Here is a 24391-nt window from a genome sequence, read left to right as displayed (position 1 = left end):
ATATACAGAGCAGCAATGTGGAGATGAGCTATATATTTACCATTGACTGTTCCTTCCTACAGATTGGATGCTCATTTTGGAGGGGCTATCCTGCAATCTCTATTCAAGTAGGACTCTGAGTCCTCAGACCCACCCCTAAGTGGTCACCAAGTGTAGAATCTGTGTGGACAATCACCCAAAGAAGAACAATTCCTTACCCTACAGTAACTGTGGTTCATGATGTGTTGTCCACTTGGCTTCTAGAGCCTGCCCTCCTTCCCCACAATTTCAAAGTCCTACTCCTCTGAGATTCCATAATGATCAAGGAACTGAGGCAGTTGGAGCAGTTCCGCCCTTAATGCCCTTAGATTGGAGGGGCACAAGCTCATGCAGAGAACAACCCCAACGGATACCGCTAGCCAAAAGAACTGTTCTCATGAGCATGGGGCACATGTGCACCAAGAGTGGGATCTGCATGGACAACGTGCAGAAGAACCAAAGTTACTGTAGGGCAACTGTTCTTTACAGCTCCAGACTATGAGCAAGAGGCTCACATAAAAACAGGTTTGTTTCTCTTCTAACAATCTTCCCCAGGCTCTGTCCAACAGAATGCCAAGATAGGGAGAGTATCTTCACTTACATCCTTTCTCGAACCTCTATCTTCTGGGATGTGCATAGAAACTCCAACCATTCAGCAAACCAAGCACCTGTAGAAATAGCTCCATATACTCAGTTTAGAGAATGAAACTGAACAGCAACTGAGTGACTTGGCTGAAGTCAGACTGCAGGTCAGTGGTCAAACTGACTCTGTTCCAGGCCCGTCTAACCACCACTTCTGTCCCAGGCAGTTCAAGTCCAAACAAGATGCTGCATTAGTTTGAAGGACTCTGACTGCCACATAGGACACTGAACAGGGCTACTCAAATCGGAGCGAGGTAGCTACTAGCCACCTTTCCCCCTCCCTTCCCCTTAATGAATTTATGGAATATTGGATCTTTTCTGCATTTAGTTCAATTGCGTTTGTTATAATGGGAAGGAAATTCGTGCCATGACAATGCCCAGGGACAGTAACATGCCCACTGACATTTAATGAGGTCATTCCCACTAGCTGCTTTGTCACTCACCAGCAAAGCCAAGAGATTTATCTGAGCCACAGACCTAACAGCAACCAGTTACTGGGGAGGCCACTTAAGATGGACACCTCTCAATCCCCAAATGCTGTTTCCCTTTCACGGCAGCAGTGAAGCTGAAATGTCCCTCTTACTGTGCTTGCTTGGGTGCAGCTGCAGAAAAAAGTCCACAGAGAAGCCAGCAGGGGACAATTCTTGCAGTAGGCAGTAGCAGTCCCACTGTGAGGCCCTTGAAAGAAGTTCAGGGGTAACAGAGCAGAGACAACAAATTTAAACATGTTTCACCTCAGGCAGACAAAACCCCCTCATCTAGGCAGCAGCTGCTTCTCACACACTTGGAGCGTGACAGTGAGAAGCATAGTGGTTTCTGACATCTCAGCATAGGCACTTCACATTGGTTCCACAATGATCTTTGCCTGCACTGACACAACAGCTAGCTTCAGCTATGGGTTCTCAGGATTTCTGCCTCCAACAGAAGGCAGTACCAGACCGAAGCTTCACAGGAGTGAGGTGGTTGTTTCTGGAGGATGGGTTCAAGTCCCCACTTGCCCTACGGTGGCCCAGAGGGGTATCAGCACAATTCATGGTGTAACTGAAGACAGGTTGAGTGGGGATACTCTCCGTGTGGGAGTGTTGTTGGATGACAGCGATGCAGGGAGGAAGAAGGGAGCAGAGAGCTCTGTAGAGGAGGTTTCCCCTTGGTTGCGTAGTTGTAAAATCTGTCTCAGCAGGGCCTTCCCTTCTTCTCTTGTCTGAAGGGAGTCAGAATACTGCATTAGTAGGTCAATTCCACACTTAAATGTAGGTTGGGGCAAAGAAGCTTCTAAGTCAAATTCAGTAAAAAATTGAACAATCACGCAACGCTACTAGTTTGGCTCTCACTGGGATTGCAAGATACAATATCACATAGTAAAGATGTTGGTTTTACAGCTATTAACAGCAAGGTTTAAGATAAAACAACCCCCCCCCGAATATCCTCTTCCCAATCCTTTGATATGTAGGTTACTTGCTTTGCACACCTGATTATCTTGCGTGTCTATACTGCCACCTCACCATAACATCTAGGCACCTTCCACAAAATAGACTGGCAATAGCAAAGACTTTAAGGGACTCGGGCTCTGGTCTTCTCTTCTCAAGTTCTAGACAGCTTTGCTTGGGAGAAGGGGCAAGTTTTATGCTGGTGATGGCCACAACATCCCCTCCTGGGTTGACATGGAAATGCAGAGCGCCCAACTAGGGCCTGAGAGAATCTCAGATTCCACACATGCCAGGATACCAAGTACTTCTGTATTCTTTGCACTGTCAATGTGGAAGAAACACAGGGGATTCCAGGAGCACACTGTACAGTAAGTCCATTAGTTCCTGCAGAAAGATAGCAGGGTTTCCTGCTAGAGATCTGCAGACCACTACAAGTTTTAAGTTATTTTTGTACTACTGAATGCTAAGCCAGTGCAACCCTTAGCCCCAGATCTTCAACTAGTTACTAAGAAGCAACAGCAGGAAATAGGTGAGCAGCAGCACTGGGGGGGTCTTCTCACATAGCTGAAGATCGTCCACTCCAAGTGGATGCAGCCCATGCTCCTTCAACAGAAGGACTGCTCTGACTCCCAGAAGAGATCAAGGTAAGAATCCCCGTAAGAAAGGGACAGTGGCTACTCACATCATTGAATGCACAGCATTTCTGAGCACAGGCAGAGGCTTCATCCCAGAGTTTACACTTGAAGTAATATTGGGCTAGGTAGCGGAAGGCAGTGCTCACCTCCAGGTGCTCCACTATCTCCTACAGCACAGTAAAGAAACAGCAAGAGCTGGTTTGGAAGGTAGTTCTACATCATTCTCCCTCACTTCTCCTTCCTGTCCCCCTACCATTGACTCACCCCACAGGAATAGATATCCTGGATGTATTTGATGTAGCACTGAGCAGCCTGTTCTGATTCATTCAGCTGTTCATGCAGCCTGGGAAAGGAGAGAAAAGGGGTCAAAAACATAGCATGGAAGAGACCCAAAAGCAAGAATTTTTGTCTGTCCTTGACAGGCCTTTAGAAAGGGCCTCTCCCAAATAAGAGCAAGTTCTGGACCGTGCTTTATTAGCTGCAGCCAGGCCCAGTCCCCTAGAAGCAGACAGACAACACCCTATGCCTGAGGGACAGGGTAACAGACCACCCACCAGGATAGCAACTAGTTGCTAATATTGCCTGCCAATGTTACTATGGATTTCTAGGTTCTTCAGCTGACAACACATGCAAACAGAGGCTCTTTTTCAGAGCTAGGGCAGGACATTAGGATAGGAATTGCACTTTCCATAGACCTAGGGATACCACTAATAGCACATCTAAATAATACCTAACCCTACAGATCTCAAAGCGCTTTTCAAAGAACACTGAGAATAAATGCTGAGCCATACTCACTTGGCTAGTTTCACCAATGCCATTTTCTCCACATCTCCCACAGCATAAGCTCTCCAATAACACTGCCAAGGAGGGAAAAGGTCACATAAGCACCTCAGCAAAATGTCTTCTCTAGCCTGCAGTGCGTTCAAGCTGATCACATACAGACCCAGTCACTGCAATGCCCTCAAGCAGAGATGCATGAAGAGGGCTGGTTTTCTGGAAGGCCGCAGCAGACAAATTCACCAACTGCTCACGGCAGCTGGTTAGTGAAGAACTTCCCCTGAAGTCACAATTATAACAGGAACCTGCTAAGATTAGGCCCAGACTGCACACAGCTCCCCACTCCCACCCTGGGATCAAGGTCAGGACTGAAGAGGACTGAATAGCCATTCTGAGCACTATCCCACATCCATTACTTCTCAGGTGTTCAGAGGAAGACAGCTCAGGATGATCTGAAGAACTAACAAGACTTGTGACTCTGTCTGCTTCCCTGGCAGCCACCTGGATGCCCAGCCTGCCCCACAGCACATCTGAGCCCTCAGTTACCTTTTTGGCTTCCACCAGCTGATTGAGTTTCTCATAACATTCTCCCAGAGCAACCAGCATACGGGAATCATTGGGCCTGTGAGAAATAACAGACAGTCAAGCTACCTCAGAACATGGTATTGTCTCAAGCTAACTGAATGATGGACCCTACCACTGAAATCCAGCCCTAAATACACTATCTAACCACACTCTTCTATACCCTGATGATACATGGAGTACTAAACCTTTATTGATGCCTCTAAAGAGACTGAATAGAATCTCTACAGAATGTAATCACTTCAATGAGACTGCATACACTAAGTAATTGATATCTCCTGCACCTCAGCTTATAGCGTTCATTCTGAACTGCCAACAGTTATGGCTGCGTTCCAACTTTACCTCAGCTGGTGGGCCCGTCGGTAGTAATACAGACAGTAAAATGGCATCTTGAGGATCTCATATGTTTGCCCCAGTCCATACCAGGCTCTGTAGTCCCTCTTGTTCACCTCTATTGCATGTCTGCCAAAGAAAAGAGAAAGTGGTGTAAGTGTTCCGAAACAGGCGGGATCCAAAGCAAGTCAGAGTTCACAGGGTTAGGAATATGGACCAACAAAAGAGAGCTCCTAAAAGGCCACAAAAGATACTCCTCCCCTTCCACCCAAATCTGTCACTACTTCGTGCACACCCAAAGGCCATTCTCTGCCTTGCATAGTTCCTGCCCACACACACACACCTATAAGCCTGGATAGCTGCAGATGTGTTCTTCATTTCCATGTACTCATGTCCCATGAGAGTCCAGGCTCCAAGATACCGAGGATTCAGTTTCAAGGCTCTCTGGAAATAGAGTGCTGCTTTTTCATGCTGAGAGCGTAGACTATAGTAATTTCCTAGAGGAAGGTCAGAGGAATAAGGTAAACCGGAAAAAGCAGCAGGGGATTAGGAAACATACAAGCTGCGGCATCTATTATTTTTTCATATAAATTAGAGAAGGGACAAACCTATTACGTCAGATCCAGTTCATTGCATAACTCCAAGCCCCAGTCTGACCTCAGTTTGGTCTCCAATGCTCTTGTCCAATACATTTCATTTGTGCAAACCAATGAAGCTCCCACCCCTGACCCTGGAAAACTATCCTACAAACTAATAAATTCCACTTATCTATTTGGGTACTAAGTCCCCAGAACCAAACAACAGTATTCCAGTATCTCAGAGCTGCATAGAGAACCACCACCAATACGCCCTTACCAAAGGCCGGCATCATCACCTCTGTGCACTGCCAAAGCTGCATTGACTTCTTTTGCTGCTATATCATTTCATCTGCTGTTTTACCGTGACTGAGAGCTGCTTCAGCCAGCCTAGCCTCAACAGACCTGCTAACAATTCCTGTGGAGAGGGATCAATAAGCCGCCTTCCCACTCCCTGAAGCCTGGGTGGCAAACTAGTAGAAGAGCTGCCTCTCACCTATCACACAGCACGTCTCCACACGATACTTGTCAATCTCACACAGATTGTGAGCCAGGTAGCTCAGCTCAGGCTTCATGCTCTGGTAGAAAAGAAGGAGATTGCTGTGGGGACAAGTGTGACACTACTTCAGAGGGAAGAGGTGGTAGGGAGATTAGAAATGCACACCTAGCATACCAGTCCATGGGGAAGAAGGGGAAAGAAGACAGATGCAAGTTTATGTCCAGAGAGACTTGTTAGCATTCATATGATTGGACAGACTTAACTCAGGTATTCTGTTAAAAAGCCATAAAATGCTTGCTGTGTGAGCTGGTGTAATTTACTGCAGAGGATTGTGGGTGAAAGGAAGGGGTGCTCACCCGGACATACAGCAGGTTGGAGAAGGTGTCCATGTTTTCTATCCTGTATGGGTCTTGTTTCCTTAGTTCATTGAAGATAGAGAGAGCTTTGTCTATATCTGCAGACAGAGGAAGGCAAACATCAGTGAGTGCTGCTGATTGATGAAGTTTGTAGCAGGAAGCACTCCCCTTAGCTGAGTTCACTGACCTCTGATATTGTGGTAGGCAACGGCGATCTGGGAAATGATGTAGGTGCTCTTGGAGAATCCTGCATCAATGAGACTCTGGTACTTCTGCAGAGCCTCTTCTATCAGCTGCAGCTCTGTGTAAATGTGCGCCAGGAAGAACTCCTTCATCCAGGTGTCTGGCAAGGACAGGCACTTCAGCTGGCAAACAAAAATACACATTCAGAGGACAATCCACATCACCTCAATGCCTCCTGCAGAAAAGGGAAAACCATCAGCTCTCTCTTCACCCAGTGGCTGGATCTTTAGAGGACAAAGGGCAACACTTCCCTCCTCCTGCAACAAAGCCTTCTCCTTAGACAGTAACTCCACCCAGCGGTGCAAAGACCAAGAAACAAAAGCGTGAACTAAAGGATTCTATCAACTTAATATCAGACATTTTATAAAAGGAATTCAATCCTGACCACAGATTAATAGACATTTTTTTTTTAAAGCCAGAAGGGACCCTAGCCCAACGTCCTATATAAAACACAAGCCATAAAATGTCATCCAGTTATTCCTGCGCTGAGCCCAATAACTTACTTGGCTAAAACATATCTTCCAGAAAGACATCCACCATTGATCTGAAGATTTCAAGAGATGGAGAATCCACAGCTTCCTTGGCAATTTGTTCCTATTTTTAAATCATCCTCACTGCTAAAAATGTATGCCTTATTTCTAATTTGAATTCGTCTGACTAACTTCCAAGGATTGTTTCTTGTTATGACCATCTCCACTAGATTAAAAGGCCTTTTAGCACTTGGCATTCTCTCCCCAGTAAGATATTTGTACACGATAATCAAATCATCTCTTGATCTACCAGATTTTTGTGGCTCCTCTCTGGACCGCTCAATTTTTTCAATACTCTTTTTAAAATATGGCCACTAAAAAATAAAATAAAAATAAATAAATAAAACAAACAAACAATCATACACAGTATTCCCATATCAGTCTCAGCAATGCCATATCCAGAGGTAAAATCATCTCACTACTCCCTTGTTTACACAGCCAAGTATCACATTAAAGTCCTTTTTGCCATACCATTGTCCTGGGAGCTGATGTTCAGTTGCTGGTCCATGTGAGGGGGTGTACCAACCCCGCAGTGGGCCAACAGGGATGGACCAATCACTGTGGGCCCAGGAGGCCGCGCCCTGCTGCGCATGCTCCAGGTGGAAGAGCCAGATAAAAGGAGGCAGCCCAGCTCAGTCGGGGCTGGCTGCAGGGGAGGAAAGATGTGTACTGCAGGCTTCTCCAAAGGGTCCGTGACTCTCCAAGCAGCAGAGCCTGTGGACCCGGACTATGCTATGGGCAACTCGCCGACTGCAGACTGACAAGGACGCCAAGCTGCCACCAGCTGAGGAGATGCCTGGGATGCAAATTGTGGTAGGAAGTGATCCAGGGGATGCAAAGGAAGCAGATACCTAAACCCTCAGCAGGGGAAGTCCCTGGCTTTATAGGGCCCTGGGTCGGAACCTGGTGGAGAGGGAGAGGCCGGGTTCCCCTACCACACCACACATATCACTAGGTGTGGCTGCTGTTTGCTCTCAGTCCCAGCCCGGGACTCAGGGACCATAGAATGTCTGTTCTGACCCACCAGGGGCTATAGACGGATTGCTGTTCTGCCCTGCCCAAGAGGCTGATTCCCTAATTGCTACTGTCTGCCCCAGCCAGGAAGCTTAGGGGCTACAGATTAATTGTTTGCCCAGCCCTGCCTGGGGGCTGCAGGCTGACCATTGTTCCATCCTACCCAGATGGACAGAACTCCAACTGTTCTTGTCGACTCCAGCCCAAAGACTCGGGGGCTACTGACTGTTTGCTCAGCCCCACCAGGCGTTCGGAGCCCACCGTACTGCAGTTACCTGATCTAACAGGGAATCCTGACAACTAGGTGGCAGGATGTACAAACCCCGCTCTGGGCCAACAGGGGTGGCCCGGCTCAACAACAGGGCCCCCCCATCACACATGCTGGAGAATGCGGGCAGCGGTTGGGTCCTGCTAAGAAGACTAATACGAGGAGAGCTGAGTGAGAAAACCCCACAGCCACTATGGATACTGACAAGATATTAAAATAGATACTGGAAAGCCAGCAGCAGCAGGCTACCCAACAACAAGCAGCCCAGCTGCGACAGCAAATGGCCGCCCAACAACAAGAACAAATGGCCCAGCACTAAGAGCAACAGCAACAGTTGACTAAGGAGCCAGCAGCACAGCACCAATCTCAGCAAGAGCGTGTAGTTCAGCCAATGGAGGCACTCCTGTAACCGAGGGGGACCACCCAGACCTGCCGGGGTGAGCCAGGGTTCGGGGAGCACTCTGACTGGGTTACCAGTGAGGCTGGCCAAGATGGGGCTCGGTTACGACCCGGAGGCCTTCTTGGTCATATCTGAGCAGGTTGCCACTGTGGCCCGTTGGCCTCAGAGCACTGGGCTACCCCAGTGCCCCATGGTTAACTGGACCTGCACAGACTGCCTATCGGAGTCTAGACCCTACAGAAGCTCTCAATTATGCCAAAGTAAAGGCCGCCATCTTAGACCACACAGGGGTGAGCCCCGAAATGTTCCGTCAGGGGTTTCAACAGGAGAGATATCCCTTTGGAGCACGACCCCAGGCAATGGCTCAGAGGCTCTGGGATTATTGCTGGAGGTCTTCAGAACCTGAGAAGTTGACTGGGCCTCAAGCAGCAGAGGCCATAGTCCTTGAGCAGTTTACTCAGATCTTCCCCCCTGGGGAGAAGGAGTGAGTACACCGACATCAGCTGACGACTCTCGCAGAGGCGGTGTCCTTGATGGAGGATTACTTAGCCGCAGAAGGCCCCCTACTTCCATCTCCTAAACCAGGGAGCCCTGGAGGCCACAGGAGGACACAGATGAGAGACAGCTCAAATTCAAAGAAATGGGACCCCGGAGTAGGCCTGGGCCATGGAGGGTAACCTCCCACCTGGGAATTAAGCAAAACCCAGCATGAGACCCCAAGGGGAAGAGGCCCCATCTGGTGGGCCCAGATGAGCACCACAGAACTCCACGATGGAGATACTGAAGGATCGATGTTATGAGTGTGGCCAGGAGGGGCACTTAGAATCACAGAATCATAGAATATCAGGGTTGGAAGGGACCTCAGGAGGTCATCTAGTCCAACTCCCTGCTCAAAGCAGTACCAATCCCCAATTAAATCATCCCAGCCAGGGCTTTGTCAAGCCTGACCTTAAAAACTTCTAAGGAAGGAGATTCTACCACCTCCCTAGGTAACGCATTCCAGTGTTTCACCACCCTCCTAGGGAAAAAGTTTTTCCTAATATCCAACCTAAACCTCCCCCACTGCAACTTGAGACCATTACTCCTTGTCCTGTCCTCTTCTACCACTGAGGATAGTCTAGAACCATCCTCTCTGGAACCACCTCTTAGGTAGTTGAAAGCAGCTATCAAATCCCCCCTCATTCTTCTCTTCTGAAGACTAAACAATCCCAGTTCCCTCAGCCTCTCCTCATAAGTCATGTGTTCCAGTTCCCTAATCATTTTTGTTGCCCTTCGCTGGACTCTCTCCAATTTATCCACATCTTTCTTGTAGTGTGGGGCCCAAAACTGGACACAGTACTCCAGATGAGGCCTCACCAATGTCGAATAGAGGTGGACGATCACGTCCCTCGATCTGCTCGCTATGCCCCTACTTATACATCCCAAAATGCCATTGGCCTTCTTGGCAACAAGGACACACTGCTGACTCATATCCAGCTTCTCGTCCACTGTCACCCCTAGGTCCTTTTCCGCAGAACTGCTGCCTAGCTATTCGGTCCCTAGTCTGTAGCTGTGTATTGGGTTCTTCCGTCCTAAGTGCAGGACCCTGCACTTATCCTTACTGAACCTCATCAGATTTCTTTTGGCCCAATCCTCCAATTTGTCTAGGGCCCTCTGTATCCTATCCCTGCCCTCCAGCGTATCTACCACTCCTCCCAGTTTAGTATCATCCGCAAATTTGCTGAGAGTGCAAACCACACCATCCTCCAGATCATTTATGAAGATATTGAACAAAACCGGCCCCAGGACCGACCCCTGGGGCACTCCACTTGACACCGGCTGCCAACTAGACATGGAGCCATTGATCACTACCCGTTGAGCCCGACAATCTAGCCAACTTTCTACCCACCTTATAGTGCATTCATCCAGCCCATACTACTTTAACTTGCTGACAAGAATACTGTGGGAGACCATGTCAAAAGCTTTGCTAAAGTCAAGAAACAATACATCCACTGCTTTCCCTTCATCCACAGAACCAGTAATCTCATCATAGAAGGTGATTAGATTAGTCAGGCATGACCTTTCCCTTTGTGAATCCTTCAGACATGACTGCCCTTTTATGGGCTGCAACTATGGCCAGGTCTGGGTAGCAGGCACTCGGGCCTGGAAGAAAGACTCACCCAAATTGATAGTCCCTGTGAGGGTCAATGGCACCCAAGTAACAGGTCTTGTCAACTCAGGGTGCAGCCAGACACTCATGTGGGCCGATCTAATGAAGTCAATGGATCAGACAGAGGCCCCTATATACCTCCAGAGCATACACAGGGATGTACAGCCGTACCCCCACCACTAAGGTAAAGCCGAGGTGCGCTGTCACGAGGAGACCTGCCAGGTTGGCCTGGCCAAAAAGCTAGCTTATCTTGTGGTCCTAGGTCATGAATGGTGGTGGTTCGGGGAGGTTATACAAGAGTGGGGGCAGTAGCTGCCAGTGGAAACGAACCCAAGATCACGAGCGAGGGAGCTCCAGAACCCAAGGGAAGAGGAAGGACGAGAGGAGGAGCTCCCTGATCCTTTACAAGGTCCTGACAGTGTCCCATGGGAGGAGAGAAGCTGGAGGAGGCATAGCATGAATGGCTGATGGTTGATGGGGACCTCTTCTGAGCAAAAGAGCTCTTGGAAATGTTCGGCCAGGTTGGGATACCAAAAGAGATATCGACTGACCAGGGAGCCAACTTTTTGTCCCGACAAATGGAGGAACTGTGCAAGCTACTAAACATCCAGGCCTGAAGACTTCTGTCTACCACTCCCAAATGGATGGCCTTGTTGAGAGGTTTAACAGGACCCTGAAATCAATGCTCTGCAAATTCGCTGAGGATGACTCAAGACATTGGGATGAACTGTTACCCGCCTTGCTGTTCACAGTGCTGGAGGTACCCCAAGCATCCACAGGGCTCTTCCCCCTGGGTTGCCTCCCATACAACAGTTCAAACAGGATCTTGGACCTCCTCAAAGAGACCTGGGAGGAACAAGAGCCTTGGCTTATGGGGTCAGTTCCATATTTATTGCAACTGCGGGAGCGCCTTAGGAGGCTCGGAGGATTTGTTCATGGGAATTTAATGAAAGAGCAACAGACCCAGCAGCAAAGATACAACCAGGGAACCCGTCTCTGGGCCTTCGAACCCAGCAATCACATCTTGTTGTTACTCCACTCATCCCCGGCCCAACAACATGGCCCCCATCACAGTCCACTATGACACTTAAAATCTTTTCAGAGTCAGAGGTGTCCAGGATACAGTCCCCCATTCTACAGGAATAACCTGCATTCATTGTTGCTAGATATAGGACCTTATATTTGACTTTATTAAAATGCATTTTGTTTGAATGGGTCCATTTTACCAAGAGATCCAGATTGCTCTACAAACAAGACTGCCCTTTCCTTATTTACCATTCCATCAATCTTTGTGTCATCCGCAGATTTCCAAATTACTGATGAAAATGTTGAATAGTATCAGGCCTCATACGATTCCCTGTGAAACCACATCAGAAACATCTCTATTTGATGAAGACTCCCCTTTGATGAAGACTCCCCAGTTCGCCAGTTCTTAATCCAGTTGAGATGGGCTTTACTGAAATTGTACGGTGCTCTTTTTTTATATCAGAATGTGATCTAATGTCAGACACCTTATAGAACTGTAAGTATGATACCACCTCTTTGTTCTGTTTGTAGAGCATGTAGCACAATGGGGCTCTGGTCCATGACTAGGGCTCTGAGCAGTGCTTCATTTGTGCCAGGGCTGAGCCCCAGCACCCCTCAGCTTGACAGTTCATAGCCCTGGTACCTCTGGGCTTGCCACATCAGTTATGAAGTAAATCACTGCTTGAGCCCAGGAATCTGTTTCATTACAAATTAAGCACTGGCTCCAAGGCACTGCAGCAATACAAAGAGCTAACAATAAGTTACATCTATGCAGTTACCTTCATCAGCCAAATTTATCATCACTTCAGAAAATGAAATCAGGTTTGTTTGACAAGAGATTTTCCATAATAATAAAACCCAATCAACATACTGAATCAGATTTTCCATTATTTTGTCAGATCAACTGGCCTGTTACTATCCAAGTCAGACAGACAGGTACTTTTTGAATATTGGCACAACATTAGCATTCTTCCAGTCTTCAGAAACTTCCCCCATGCCAAGATTTATCAAAAATTAACATTAACAGGCCAGAGAACACCTCAGACATTTTTGTAGGACTCCTGAGTCCAAGTTATCCAGGCCTGCTGATTTAAAAATATTCACCCCTGGCAGATGCTGTTTAGCATCATCCTTAGTCATTAATGGACTGGAAAGTAGTTCATCCTCATGCAATATGAAATAATTCTGCTTTTTTCCAGCAACAGAACAGAAAACGTATTGAGCACTTCTGCCTTTTCACTAACAATTTTACCATTGGCATCTAGTAATGGGCCTAGACAGAGTTAGGATTTCTTTCATTCCTGATATACTTAAAAAACTTCTTGATGTCCTTGGCCATGATAGCCAGAGATTTTGCCCTGAAGTTATTAGCTTCCCTTATCAACTTTCTACACTTCAATAACTTCTAATTTATATTGACTGCTGTCTACTTTTCCATTTCTTGTTATCTTTTGTTTCTAAGTGCTGCCTTCACTTACATAGGGGGTTGGACTCAGATGGAAAAGTCAAAGATAAGAAAAATCTGTACCAGATCCTGCCTGCAGTAAAGCATTCCAGACTACATGGCAGTAAATAGGTGCAGCATAGCAGCAGTTTCAACAAGATAAACAATGTAAAGGGTCCCTTGCCTATCTGATGAGCTTCTGAACTAAGAATAAAACCAAGTGCAATGCCAATTCCAGGATATTAATTTTGTGGTACAAGACAATGGTTGATGGAATAAAGCTAAATTTTACCATCTCTTTGTCTGTGATCAGATTACAGAGCTCCAGCCAGGCTCCCCAGTGCAAAGGCAAAACATGGGCAGCTTCAACAAACACATCAATGGCCTCTTTCACCAGGTCCAGCTTCCGCAGCACAACACCATACCTGAGCAGAGAAAGATACCAGTATAACTCTTTGCATCACCCACCTCTACTAGCTGTACCCATCTAGTCATAACCTCAAACAAGTGACAGGGCTACAAGAAAGGAAAAATCAAATTCCCCAGTGACAAATTCCCCCTTATGGTGAGCAAAAGCACTAGAGTTCAGTTTAACAGGAGCCTCTTACTTCTTTATTCTGTAAAAATCAAATTGAAATAGCAAAAAACCAAGCCACAGAATATAAACTTTGAGCCCTATTTGAATTTTTCATAGTGGTTTCAAAATGGTACAGAGACAAGCATTAAAAGTCACCCTTCTGGCAATTTTTGATCAATCTCACTTTTCTTTGTCCCCCATTTTGCAAAATACCTATTTTATGCCGGAACCTGTCTTTTGGCCACATGGTTACTTCTCCCATGTTGATTCCTTTAATACCAGTTATACATAGGTAATGTCTGTCTATAGAAACTTTCATAAAATTTTAGCAGAGAGCTGTGAAATAGGAGGCCAGGAGTTCAAATCCCATGCCTCCTAACTGGTTGAATTCTCATGCAATTAGCTAACCTTATCATTGAATAAGGCCATAAACCCCAACCTAAAACCCAGGGAAGAGTTTCTGAACACACCACATTTTTAAAAATAAGTTAGCAGAGAGCTTATGCAAGGTCATTGCAGGCCCACAACTGGGGTCTCTAACAAGACTAACATCTGCTCCTGGCCCACCTGCTTCCAGGAGTTCATGAGAGGGTACAGAGTGTTTCCACACACTCCTTCAGAGGCTCCCTTCGGCCAACAAGTTATGTCTTCATTACTAACATAGAGGGTTACTCTTGCTGTACTTACAGTACTGTATGGTTAAAAATTGACTTGTTTAAAAAAATTAAAATGGAATTTTATTCAAATCATATTTTTTCATTTTATTTATAGTAAATTCTTTTTAAAATCAAGGTTTTAAAAATGAAATCTGAATTTAATACAAAATATGTTAAGGCCTTAATTTATTATAATCTCTTAAAACATTTAAATAAAATAAATATGCTGAATCCATGAACCCCAAAAATCTTTGAGTTAAAGGCTGTTTTTCTAAATAAAGGAAGAATTTGGGGAAAACCATCTAACTTTTGAGGTCAAGCTTTATAAATATGGTACAATAGGTCATGCACAGTATTATGGTCTTGCTTTGTTTAATAAAAATATATTTTACATTATATTTTGTGTGTTTAATTAAAGTCCAGTTACTATCCTCACGCAGCTTGGCACAAATCATGAGCAAAAAGTTAATTATCTAGTAAATAAGCAATGTGTCATTCACCATTTTTTATCATATTAAAAACAAAGTTAATTAATAAGAACCTGAAAATATTAAGCTATATAATTGCTTAAGTGTATATAGTTTTAGTATACCTTTCCTGGTAGCAAAGAGATATACCAAAGTTAGTGTAAAGTCTCTATTTAGTTGTAAACCTACATGTTTTAATGGTTATATCAACCAATGAGAACACATCTTATTTAGAAAATAAGATGTACAAATGGAAGCATTAATTTATATCATCAATTTAAATCAAGGCTTTCCATTTGGTGATTTCAATTGTAATTTAAATCAGTCCACCCTGTTACAGCAATTTTTAAACAGGGATAAAATGTACGAAGTAGTGCAGTTTCCCCCATATTCCCCAGCAGGGGCAGTTTCCCTTCTCCCTGAATCTAGAGAGCCATGAACTGAGGTACAGCAAAGCTGTGTGTATGTGTGATATATATATTTAAAAAAAAAAAAAAAAATACACAAAACACCACACACACACAGCTAAGAAATTAACAGACAAAAAACCCCCTAAATTTAGTGGCATTTACTTTTGCATCAGGACATACTATTGACCCCAAACCTTAAGAGAGTGGAAATAAGTTAAGGGAAAAGACTTATCAGTATGAAGATGGAAAGGAGTATACAATGCTGTCAAGAACACATCCACACACAGAGTAAGACACTCACTTCCATCTCCAGATATCAAAAAGCATTATGAACCACAACTTCAAACTTGCACTCTAATGCAAAATCTTAGGCAATGATGGATAGGAATACATTAGTCTTTCCTTTTAATGTGGATAGGGCATGTCCTGCTGCAATCTTACCAGCCACTAAACAAGATGTTTGCTAATTCTCCAAAAAGATACTACTTCTCCCTGAGGAAAAGGGAAGAGGAAGAACAGAGTGCTCCAGAGGTTACTGCATCCCCATCCCACCTCCTCAGGGAAGGGTTCATATGAAAACTCCCAGACAGACACTTACAGATAAAGGCCAAAACCATCCAGCTCCTGTGCTTTGTGTTTTTTGCTAAGCTCCACCCTTAGCTCTCTTAGTGCTTCATTCTTCACCTGTCCTTTCTCCAAGGGGCCTGCAAAAAGAAGTACACAACTGGCTTTCAGGATCCTTCACTGGCTTGTGGCTTCACTAGTTTAGAGAATCAGACTTTTGAAGACCAGAAAAGTACCATTGCAATCACCTAATCTAATCTCATGCACAACAGGCCACAGAATTTCACCTAGTAATTGCTGTATCAAGTCCATAACTTCTGGTGGAATCAAAGCATCTTTTAGAAAGACATGCAGTCTTGATTTAAAGACATCCAAGTAATAGAGAATCCACCACATCCTTTGGTAGTTTGTTCCTATGGTTAATCACCTTCACTGTTAAAAATAATGGTACTTATATACTAATCAAGTCACCTCAATGTTTTTGGTAAACTAAACTGATTTTAAAATGTTGACACCAGGCTTGAACATAGTATTGCAGTACTGATCTGACCAGTACTGTACACAGGAGGTAAAAGTCACCTCCCCCTGTTTATACATCCCCTCCCGTATATACATCCAAGGAACACATTAGCTCTTTTTGCTACAGTATCGCAGTTGCTTGTCCATTGTGACCTCTAACCCTTTTCAGTCACAGGTGTGTAGGCCTGGTCGCTTCTAAGGCCAGATCTCCTCTACTACACAGGCTGTAGAACTTCCCCAAAATAATTCCTAGACCGTATCTCTTAGAAAGACATCCAACCCCCCCCCCTTTCTTTAAGGGTGACCTACTTTCTTTAGGAATGGGTCAGCCATTGAGAATCTGTGGCAAACGCCTTTAGGAATACGAGACCATGCATAGGCCCAGCAGACAGAGCTACACTGCCCAACCACAGTCTCTCAGGACACAAAGCAAATATGGTTTGCATAAGAGATGTTGGCAGTTCTGTTTTCATTAGCTTGGGTTCTCTGTTCCAGGTGAAAAAGCAGATCCTTACCCAGACTATCCACTGTTTCATCATCTTTCTTCTTTTCTCCTGACTGTAAAAAGAGAAGAAAAAAACCTAGTTTTACAATACATTATTCCACAGATTGCAGTATAATTCTGCTAACAGCATCTGAGTCTAGCTCCCAACAGCACCAACAAAAAATTACATTAGGTTTAGCAAAGAAACAAGGGATTAACCTGGCTTTCTAGATTGTTGCTGGAAAGAGAATAAGTGGAAGACTATAACCCGCAAGGCTCTGTGGGAGGACAGAAGGGGCAAATTCAATATTAAAGGATAGCTTTCCTCATTATCTTACCAGGTATCTGGAGTACATGTACAAGAAGTAGGCCTTCTGGCTCTTGCATCCCCGCAGAAAGTATGCGGCCCTGTCATACTCCTTCAGATCGAAATAAGACTTAGCTAATGTGTAAGCATCCAAATCACGAGCATCCTCCTAAAGAGGAGAGAGTTCATTGGAAGTCGTCTCATGGTGACAAATGGTTAGGAAGGAAAAAAGGAATACACTGCTCTGGAAGCTCAGATTTAATTCTCTCTGCCACACCAAATAAAAATTGAATACTTTCAGACATTCTCCCCAACCCCTCATTTCATCCCAACCACCCAGTTCTTTAATGTAAACATTTAAATCTTAGTTTGAAACAATGCATCAAACAGTGAAATTCCAGAAAATAAAATATTAAGCGATCAACCACAAGAATAGATGAGTTAGCTGAATGCCGAGCACGAATGAATACAGAGTATAACTTTAGGTGGGGGGAAGGGAGAGACAGGGGAAAGCAAGTAATTTAACTGAGGATTTCAGACTGCAAATTTAAATTTAAAGCCAGAGAACTCTAAAAATCTCCTTCATTATACTGCCTCCATAGAGCCTTATAACGCATCAATTATAAACTAAATCGGTGTAGTCAGAAACCAGATTATCTTTTGCAGAAGCACATCTTTAATCATTGCCCAATTATTGCCTCACTCTCCCCACAAAATGGTGGAGGCCTGTACACAATTTGTTTCTTGCAGAATGGTCTTGAGCCACTGAAAATGCTGGTTAACAATAGTCTACAAGTTTCACATTAGGAATTTTTTCTTCTTGGCTTATACTGATTTTGGTTTTTAAAAGAGTGGGAAAAGTTGTGAATAATATTAATAACCATGATTTCCACGTTCAGTCTGCATAATGTGATTTACTATGTCATTTTATAAATCAGTGGTATGCCCTCACTTGGAAAACTGTTCAGTTCTGATCACTTCATACTAAAAAAAAGATACAAAAGAAACAGAAGGGGTCTAGAGACAGGCTAGGAAAGTTAACAGAGACCAGAAGACTTCCATGTCAGAAATTAAGATTAGAACCGTTCAGAGAAGAGATATGACAGGGATAGGTAGGATTAGGAAGAAATTTCCCCTGTAATCAGGTATTCCACAGCTTTACAGAGATTATAGCTTCCTTTGATCCCTGTAGAAAACAGGACAATGTACTAGATGCATCACTGATAGGTTACAGCAATAACTACATTCTTGTTTTTATGATTTTAACTTTGCTGCCTTAATGCTGTGTTAACAGGTTTTGTTCGCATTTGGACGACCTTGAAAAATGGAGTAATAGATATAAGATGAAATTTAATAGTGCAAAGTCATGCACTTAGAGACTAAAAACAAGAATTTTTGCTGTAAACTGGGGACTTACCAGTTGGAAGCAACAGAGGAGTAGAGAGACTTGGGTGTATTGGTGGATCACAGGATTACTATGAGTCAACATGATGCAGCCATGAAAAAGGCTAATGCAATCTTAGAATGCATCCGGTGAGGTATTTCCAGGAGAGGCAGGGAACTGTTCGTGCCATTATACAAGGCATTGGTGAGATCTCATCTGTAATACCACGTGCAATTCTGGTCTCCCACATTTAAGAGAGAGGAATTCAAACTGGAACTGGTACAACGAAGGGCTACTAGGATGAGCAGAGGAATAGAAAAATCTACTTTATGCGAGGAGACTCAGAGAGGTAGAAGCGAAACTCGAACAGCTTAATGGGACTAAATCGGGGGGCCCAGATAATCTTCATCCAAGAATATTAAAAGAATTTGACAAATGAAATTGCAAGCCCATTAACAAGAATTTTTAATGCATCTGTAAACTCAGGGGTTGTACCGTATGACTGGAGAATTGCTAACATAGTTCCTATTTTTAAGAAAGGAAAAAAAAAAAGTGATCCGGGTAACTACAGGCCTGTTAGTTTGACATCTGTAGTATGCAAAGTCTTGGAAAAAATTTTGAAGGAGAAAGTAGTTAAGGACATTGAGGTCAATGGTAAATGGGACAAAATACAACATGGTTTTACGAAAGGTAGATCGTGCCAAACCAACCTGATCTCCTTCTTCGAGAAAGTAACAGATTTTTTAGACAAAGAAAACGCAGTGGATCTAATTTACCTCGATTTCAGTAAGGCGTTTGATACGGTGCCACATGGGGAATTATTAGTTAAATTGGAAAAGATGGGGATTAATATGAAAATTGAAAGGTGGATAAGAAACTGGTTAACAGGGAGACTACAGCGGGTCATACTGAAAGGTGAACTGTCAGGCTGGAGGGAGGTTACTAGTGGAGTTCCTCAGGGATCAGTTTTGGGACCAATCTTTTTATTACTGACCTCGGCACAAAAAGTGGGAGTGTGCTAATAAAGTTTGCAGATGATACAAAGCTGGGAGGTACTGCCAATTTAGATAGAGACCGGGATATCATACAGGAAGATCTGGATGACTTTGTAAACTGGAGTAATAGTAAAAGGATGAAATTTAATAGTGAGAAGTGTAAGGTCATGCATTTAGGGATTAATAACAAGAATTTTAGTTATAAGCTGGGGGCGCATCAGTTAGAAGCAACGGAGGAGGAGAAGGACCTTGGAGTATTGGTTGATCACAGGACAGCTATGAGCTGCCAACGTGATATGGCTATGAAAAAAGCTAATGCTGTCTTGGGATGCATCAGGCGAGGTATTTCCAGTAGAGATAAGGAGGTTTTAATACCATTATACAAGGCACTGGTGAGACCTCATCTGGAATACTGTGTACAGTTCTGGTCTCCCATGTTTAAGAAGGATGAATTCAAACTCGAACAGGTACAGAGAAGGGCTCCTAGGATGATCCGAGGAATGGAAAACCTGTCTTATGAAAGGAGACTCAAGGAGCTTGGCTTGTTTAGCCTAAGCTAAAGAAGGTTGAGGGGAGATATGATTGCTCTCTATAAATATATCAGAGGGATAAATACCAGAGAGGGAGAGGAATTATTTAAGCTTAGTACCAATGTGGACACAAGCACAAATGGATATAAACTAGCCATTGGGAAGTTTACACTTGAAATTAGACAAAGGTTTCTAACCATCAGAGGAGTGAAGTTTTGGAATAGCCTTCCAAGGGAAGCAATGGGGGCAAATGACCTATCTGGCTTTAAGATTAAACTCAATAAGTTTATGGAGGAGATGGTATGATGGGATAACATGATTTTGGCAATTAATTGATCTTTAAATATTCACAGTAAATAGGCCCAATGGCCTGTGATGGGATGTTAGATGGGGTGGGATCTGAGTTACTACAGAGAATTCTTTCCTGGGTATCCGGCTGGTGAATCTTGCCCATACGCTCAGGGTTCAGCTGATCGCTGTATTTGGGGTCGGGAAGGTATTTTCCTCCAGGGCAGATTGGAAGAGGCCCTGGAGGTTTTTCACCTTCCTCTGTAGCATGGGGCACGGGTCACTTGCTGGAGGATTCTCTGCTCCTTGAAGTCTTTAAATCATGATTTGAGGACTTCAATAAGCTCAGACATAGGTGAGAGGTTTATCGCAGGAGTGGGTGGGTGAGATTCTGTGGCCTACATTGTGCAGGAGATCAGACTAGATGATCATAATGGTCCTTTCTGATCTTAATATCTATGTAGAGCTTGGCTTGATTAGCCTAACCAAAAGAAGGCTATGGGGAGATAGGATTGCTCTCTATAAATACCTCAGAGGGATAAATACTAAGGAGGGAGACGAGTTACATTAAGGATCAATGTTGACACAAGAACAAATGGAAATAAACTGGCTATCAAGAAGTTTAGGCTTGAAATTAGATGAAGTTTACCATCAGAGGAGTGAAGTTCTGAAACAGTCTTCCAATGAGAGCAGTGGGGCAAAAAACCTAACTGGCTTCAAGACTGAGCTTGATAAGTTTGTGGAGGGGATGCTATAGTGAACTGCCTACAACGGCACGTAGCCGCTCTGCAACTAATAGCTGCAAATATTTTCAACGGACAGTAATGGGACACTAGATGGGGAGGACTCTCTGTTACTACAGAGAATTCTTTCCTAGCTGTTGGGTCTTGCCTGGGACACTAGATGGGGAGGACTCACTGTTACTACAGAAAAAAGAAAAGGAGTCCTTGTGGCACCTTAGAGACTAACCAATTTATTTGAGCATGAGCTTTCGTGAGCTCACGAAAGCTCATGCTCAAATAAATTGGTTAGTCTCTAAGGTGCCACAAGGACTCCTTTTCTTTTTGCGAATACAGACTAACACGGCTGTTACTCTGAAACCTGTTACTCCAGAGAATTCTTTCCCAGCTGTTGGGTCTTGCCAGAATGCCCAGGGTCCAATCGACTGTCATATTTGGGGATGGGAAGGAATTTTCGCTCAGGCCAGATTGGCAGAGACCCTAGGGTTTTTTTCACCTTCCTCTGCAGCATGGGGCATGGGTCACTCAGAGGTCTGAGCTCTAGTAAATGGTGGATTCTCTGTAACTTGAAGTGTTTAACTCAACCAGAGGTTATTGGTCTATTACAAAAGTGGGTGGGCAAGGCTCTATGGCCTGCAACATGCAGGAGGTCAGACTAGATGATCATGATGGTCCCTTCTGACCTTGAAGTCTATGAATCTACTGTTAGATGTATGGCTTAATATATTGTTACAAAAGAAAGACATAAAATTCTGGGAATTTACGCTATGGTTCCCAGAACAACTTTCAGCCACTCTGTGTGTGTACACACACACACACACACACACTAAAGCAGCAGTCCTCAAACTTTATTGCACTGTGACCCCCTTCTGACAACAAACATTACTACATGACCCCAGGAGGGGGTACCGAAGCCTGAGCCCTCCCAAGTGGGGGGCCAAAGCCGGAGCCCCACCGCCCCGGGTGGGCAAGCTGGCCAAAGCTGAAGCCCAAGGGGGCCTGTAACCAGAACCCAGCCATCCAGAACTGATCTTGGGCTTCAGCTTCGGCCCCGGGCCCCAGCAAGTCTAACACCAGCCCTGGCAACCCCATTAAAACTGTGGGTTCCCAACCCACAGTTTGAGAACCGCTGTACTAAAGCATTCTCTTAAGGTAACAGTATACATTGAAATTAAGTACACATAAATGGAGACCGAGTTATGATTGTTATGGGACTCAAATTTGAAATTTCTGATTTTGTGGAATGCACTTCTATAAGGTTGTTTTAATACACATTTTTACAGTTTTCTTGTTTAAAAATAACTAAGAATAAAGCACAAATGATTGCATATTAGAATAAATCTCCCACATGTATCTGGATACTGTCCTTAGTGTGACTTTAGATCATCAAGGATATCAACTAACTGTCCTAGTTCCAACCATTCATATTTTATTTTACAGCCTTGGCAAAATATATTCCTCAGTAAAGACTAGGAAAAGACTCGGGTTGAACGTGATGTTGAAGAGTTTTTGGCTAGCCGAACACAAATAAAAACACCTGAAATGTTCTTGAAGTGAAAGACACCATCATCTCTCATATATATTTACAGATACGTAAAGAAGAGCTGAAGAGAAAGCTAATTTTCCAATAGAAATTCACCTTTGGGCAGAGAACAAGCTTTCCCAAATATGAGCTCAAAGAGTAATTGTTTTGGAAAGTTTAACACCCATCTGAGAAAGGGCTCTAAATGCAAAGCCCTCTACACTACAGGGAGCGGCCCTCAATTAGTTATAACATGATTCTATTCCGCAGCACAGGTAAGACCTCAATCGTATTCCCTAGACCAACAATTTTAAACTTGTGTCCGGAGTTTTATGGTAGTTCAGAAACATAGCTAACGTACTATTTATGTTACAAACTTAGATGGCATTGTGACTAAGTCAAGGAACAAGAGTGTGATAAGATGGTCTCCCCCCTTGGTCGTAATACAGCAAGGGCAACAACACAGCAGTCCTAATGCACCGGTAATAAAAATGGAGTTGCCGCTGTCAAATGGAGCATAGCAAGAAGCGCTACTAGCCCTTGAGGTCTCCTCACACAGGACCATTCACATAGAATCGTAGTTAGAAGGGACCTCAGGAGGTCATCAAGTCCAACCCCCTGCTCAAAGCAGGACTGATCCCCAATTTTTGCCCCAGATCCCTAAATGGCCCCCTCAAGGATTGAACTCACAACCCTGGGTTTAGCAGGCCAATGCTCAAACCACTGAGCTATCCCTCCCCCCATATTAAAGGCAAAACATTTTGGGTGTAAGGGAACAGAAAGACAGCCCCTTCTGCCCCTTCTACTCAATTGATCTTAAATCTATTCCAAATCAAAGAGAGACAGCCCCTTCTGCTCATTGTTGGCTGGTATCATCGTCTTTGCATCCCTACCTCTGTGAGCGCAGGAGCCGCAGGCAGCTCGCTCAGAGGCAGAGGATCCAGGGCAAACGCCAGCTCAGAGGCCCTGAAACCAAGAGACCTCAAACACATTAGCCCCCCGCAGAGCGCACCGCGCACACATCCCCAGCCCTCACGCAGGCACGGCGCCAGGCCCCACGGCCCCCCACCCCAGAAGCAGCTGGGCTCAGCAGCTGGGCAGGGCTCAGCAGGGACCCCAGGCACCTGGCATGCCCGAGCACCGGGGAGGAGGTACTGGCAGCGGGGCAGACGCACACCAACACCATCCCCATGGCTCCCCGGTTCCCGCTGTGCCGCGCGCCCCGCGCCCCCGTCACCATTTCCCGCTGTGCTGCAGGCCACGCTCGCGGCTCCGCTCCGCCACGCTCAGAAGCTGCTTCTTGATCTCCCGCAAATCAGAGAAATCGCAGCTTCCCAAACCGGGCACAACGGCAGTAGCCGCCATCTTGCCCATACTTTCTCCGACCAATCACAGCCCGACATCCTCAACGCGCTTAGCGGCACTAACAACTATTATTTCTATTGGGCAGCAGCCCGCGCCTCTCATCCAGTCAAAGTGGGAGACGCAGATTCCTGACTGCTGATTGGCTGAGAAATGGAATGGTTTGGGCGAGAGATCTGAAGGGTGTAAATTGCGCCCCCCTTTGGCGCCTCCCTCGGTGGGGAGTCGGGGTTAGGCTGCGCTAGGGCTTGTCTGGCGAGTCATTGCCCCCCCTCCTTCCCACAGCGTGACCCTGCACCTCTTGGAGCCCCCTCCCACTGGGTGACCTTGTACCTCTCATTGCTCCCCCACAGGTTGACCCTCCACCCCTCAGGGACTCCCTACAGCGTGACCTTGGACACCCCCCACAGGGTGACCTTGCACCCCTGAGTGTCTGCCCACAGTGTGACCCCATGCCCTTCCTGCAGGGTAACCCTGCACCTCTCATTGCTCCCCCACAGGGTGATCCTGGAACCCTCTGCATCCCTCAGTGTCCCTTTCACAGGGTGACCCTGCACCCATCAGTTCTCTCCCCGACAGGGTGATTGTGAACCCCCAGGTGCCTCCCTCACAAGGTGATTTCTGCATCCACATAACTCCTATGGAACAGCCCACCCAAGGAGCTGTTT

At 45.2% G+C, this 24391-nt stretch overlaps 1 protein-coding gene across 2 annotated transcripts; it reads right to left on the bottom strand.

Moving 5' to 3' along the window:
- Positions 1–1028: 1028 nt before the first annotated feature.
- Positions 1029–23738, bottom strand: CDC23 (cell division cycle 23). Of its 2 annotated transcripts, XM_077824055.1 has the most exons (16): positions 23599–23738; positions 23255–23327; positions 16934–17071; positions 16627–16669; positions 15627–15732; positions 13211–13343; positions 6032–6209; positions 5845–5942; positions 5486–5567; positions 4758–4911; positions 4424–4543; positions 4046–4121; positions 3518–3579; positions 2987–3065; positions 2770–2889; positions 1029–1861 (listed from the first exon to the last, which is right to left on the bottom strand). In XM_077824055.1, exons 1-16 carry the CDS (start codon positions 23733–23735, stop codon positions 1691–1693), a joined length of 1770 nt encoding a protein of 589 aa, XP_077680181.1. In that variant the 5' UTR covers positions 23736–23738; the 3' UTR covers positions 1029–1690. The 2 variants fall into 2 exon arrangements, with proteins under 2 accessions (XP_077680181.1, XP_077680182.1); XM_077824056.1 differs by lacking the exons at positions 23255–23327; positions 23599–23738 and adding an exon at positions 18320–18949.
- Positions 23739–24391: the final 653 nt, after the last annotated feature.

This window comes from Eretmochelys imbricata, chromosome 8 (genome assembly GCF_965152235.1).
Source record: "Eretmochelys imbricata isolate rEreImb1 chromosome 8, rEreImb1.hap1, whole genome shotgun sequence".
NCBI classification, from domain to species: Eukaryota; Metazoa; Chordata; order Testudines; family Cheloniidae; genus Eretmochelys; species Eretmochelys imbricata.
This window is presented reverse-complemented; position numbering and strand designations above follow the sequence as displayed.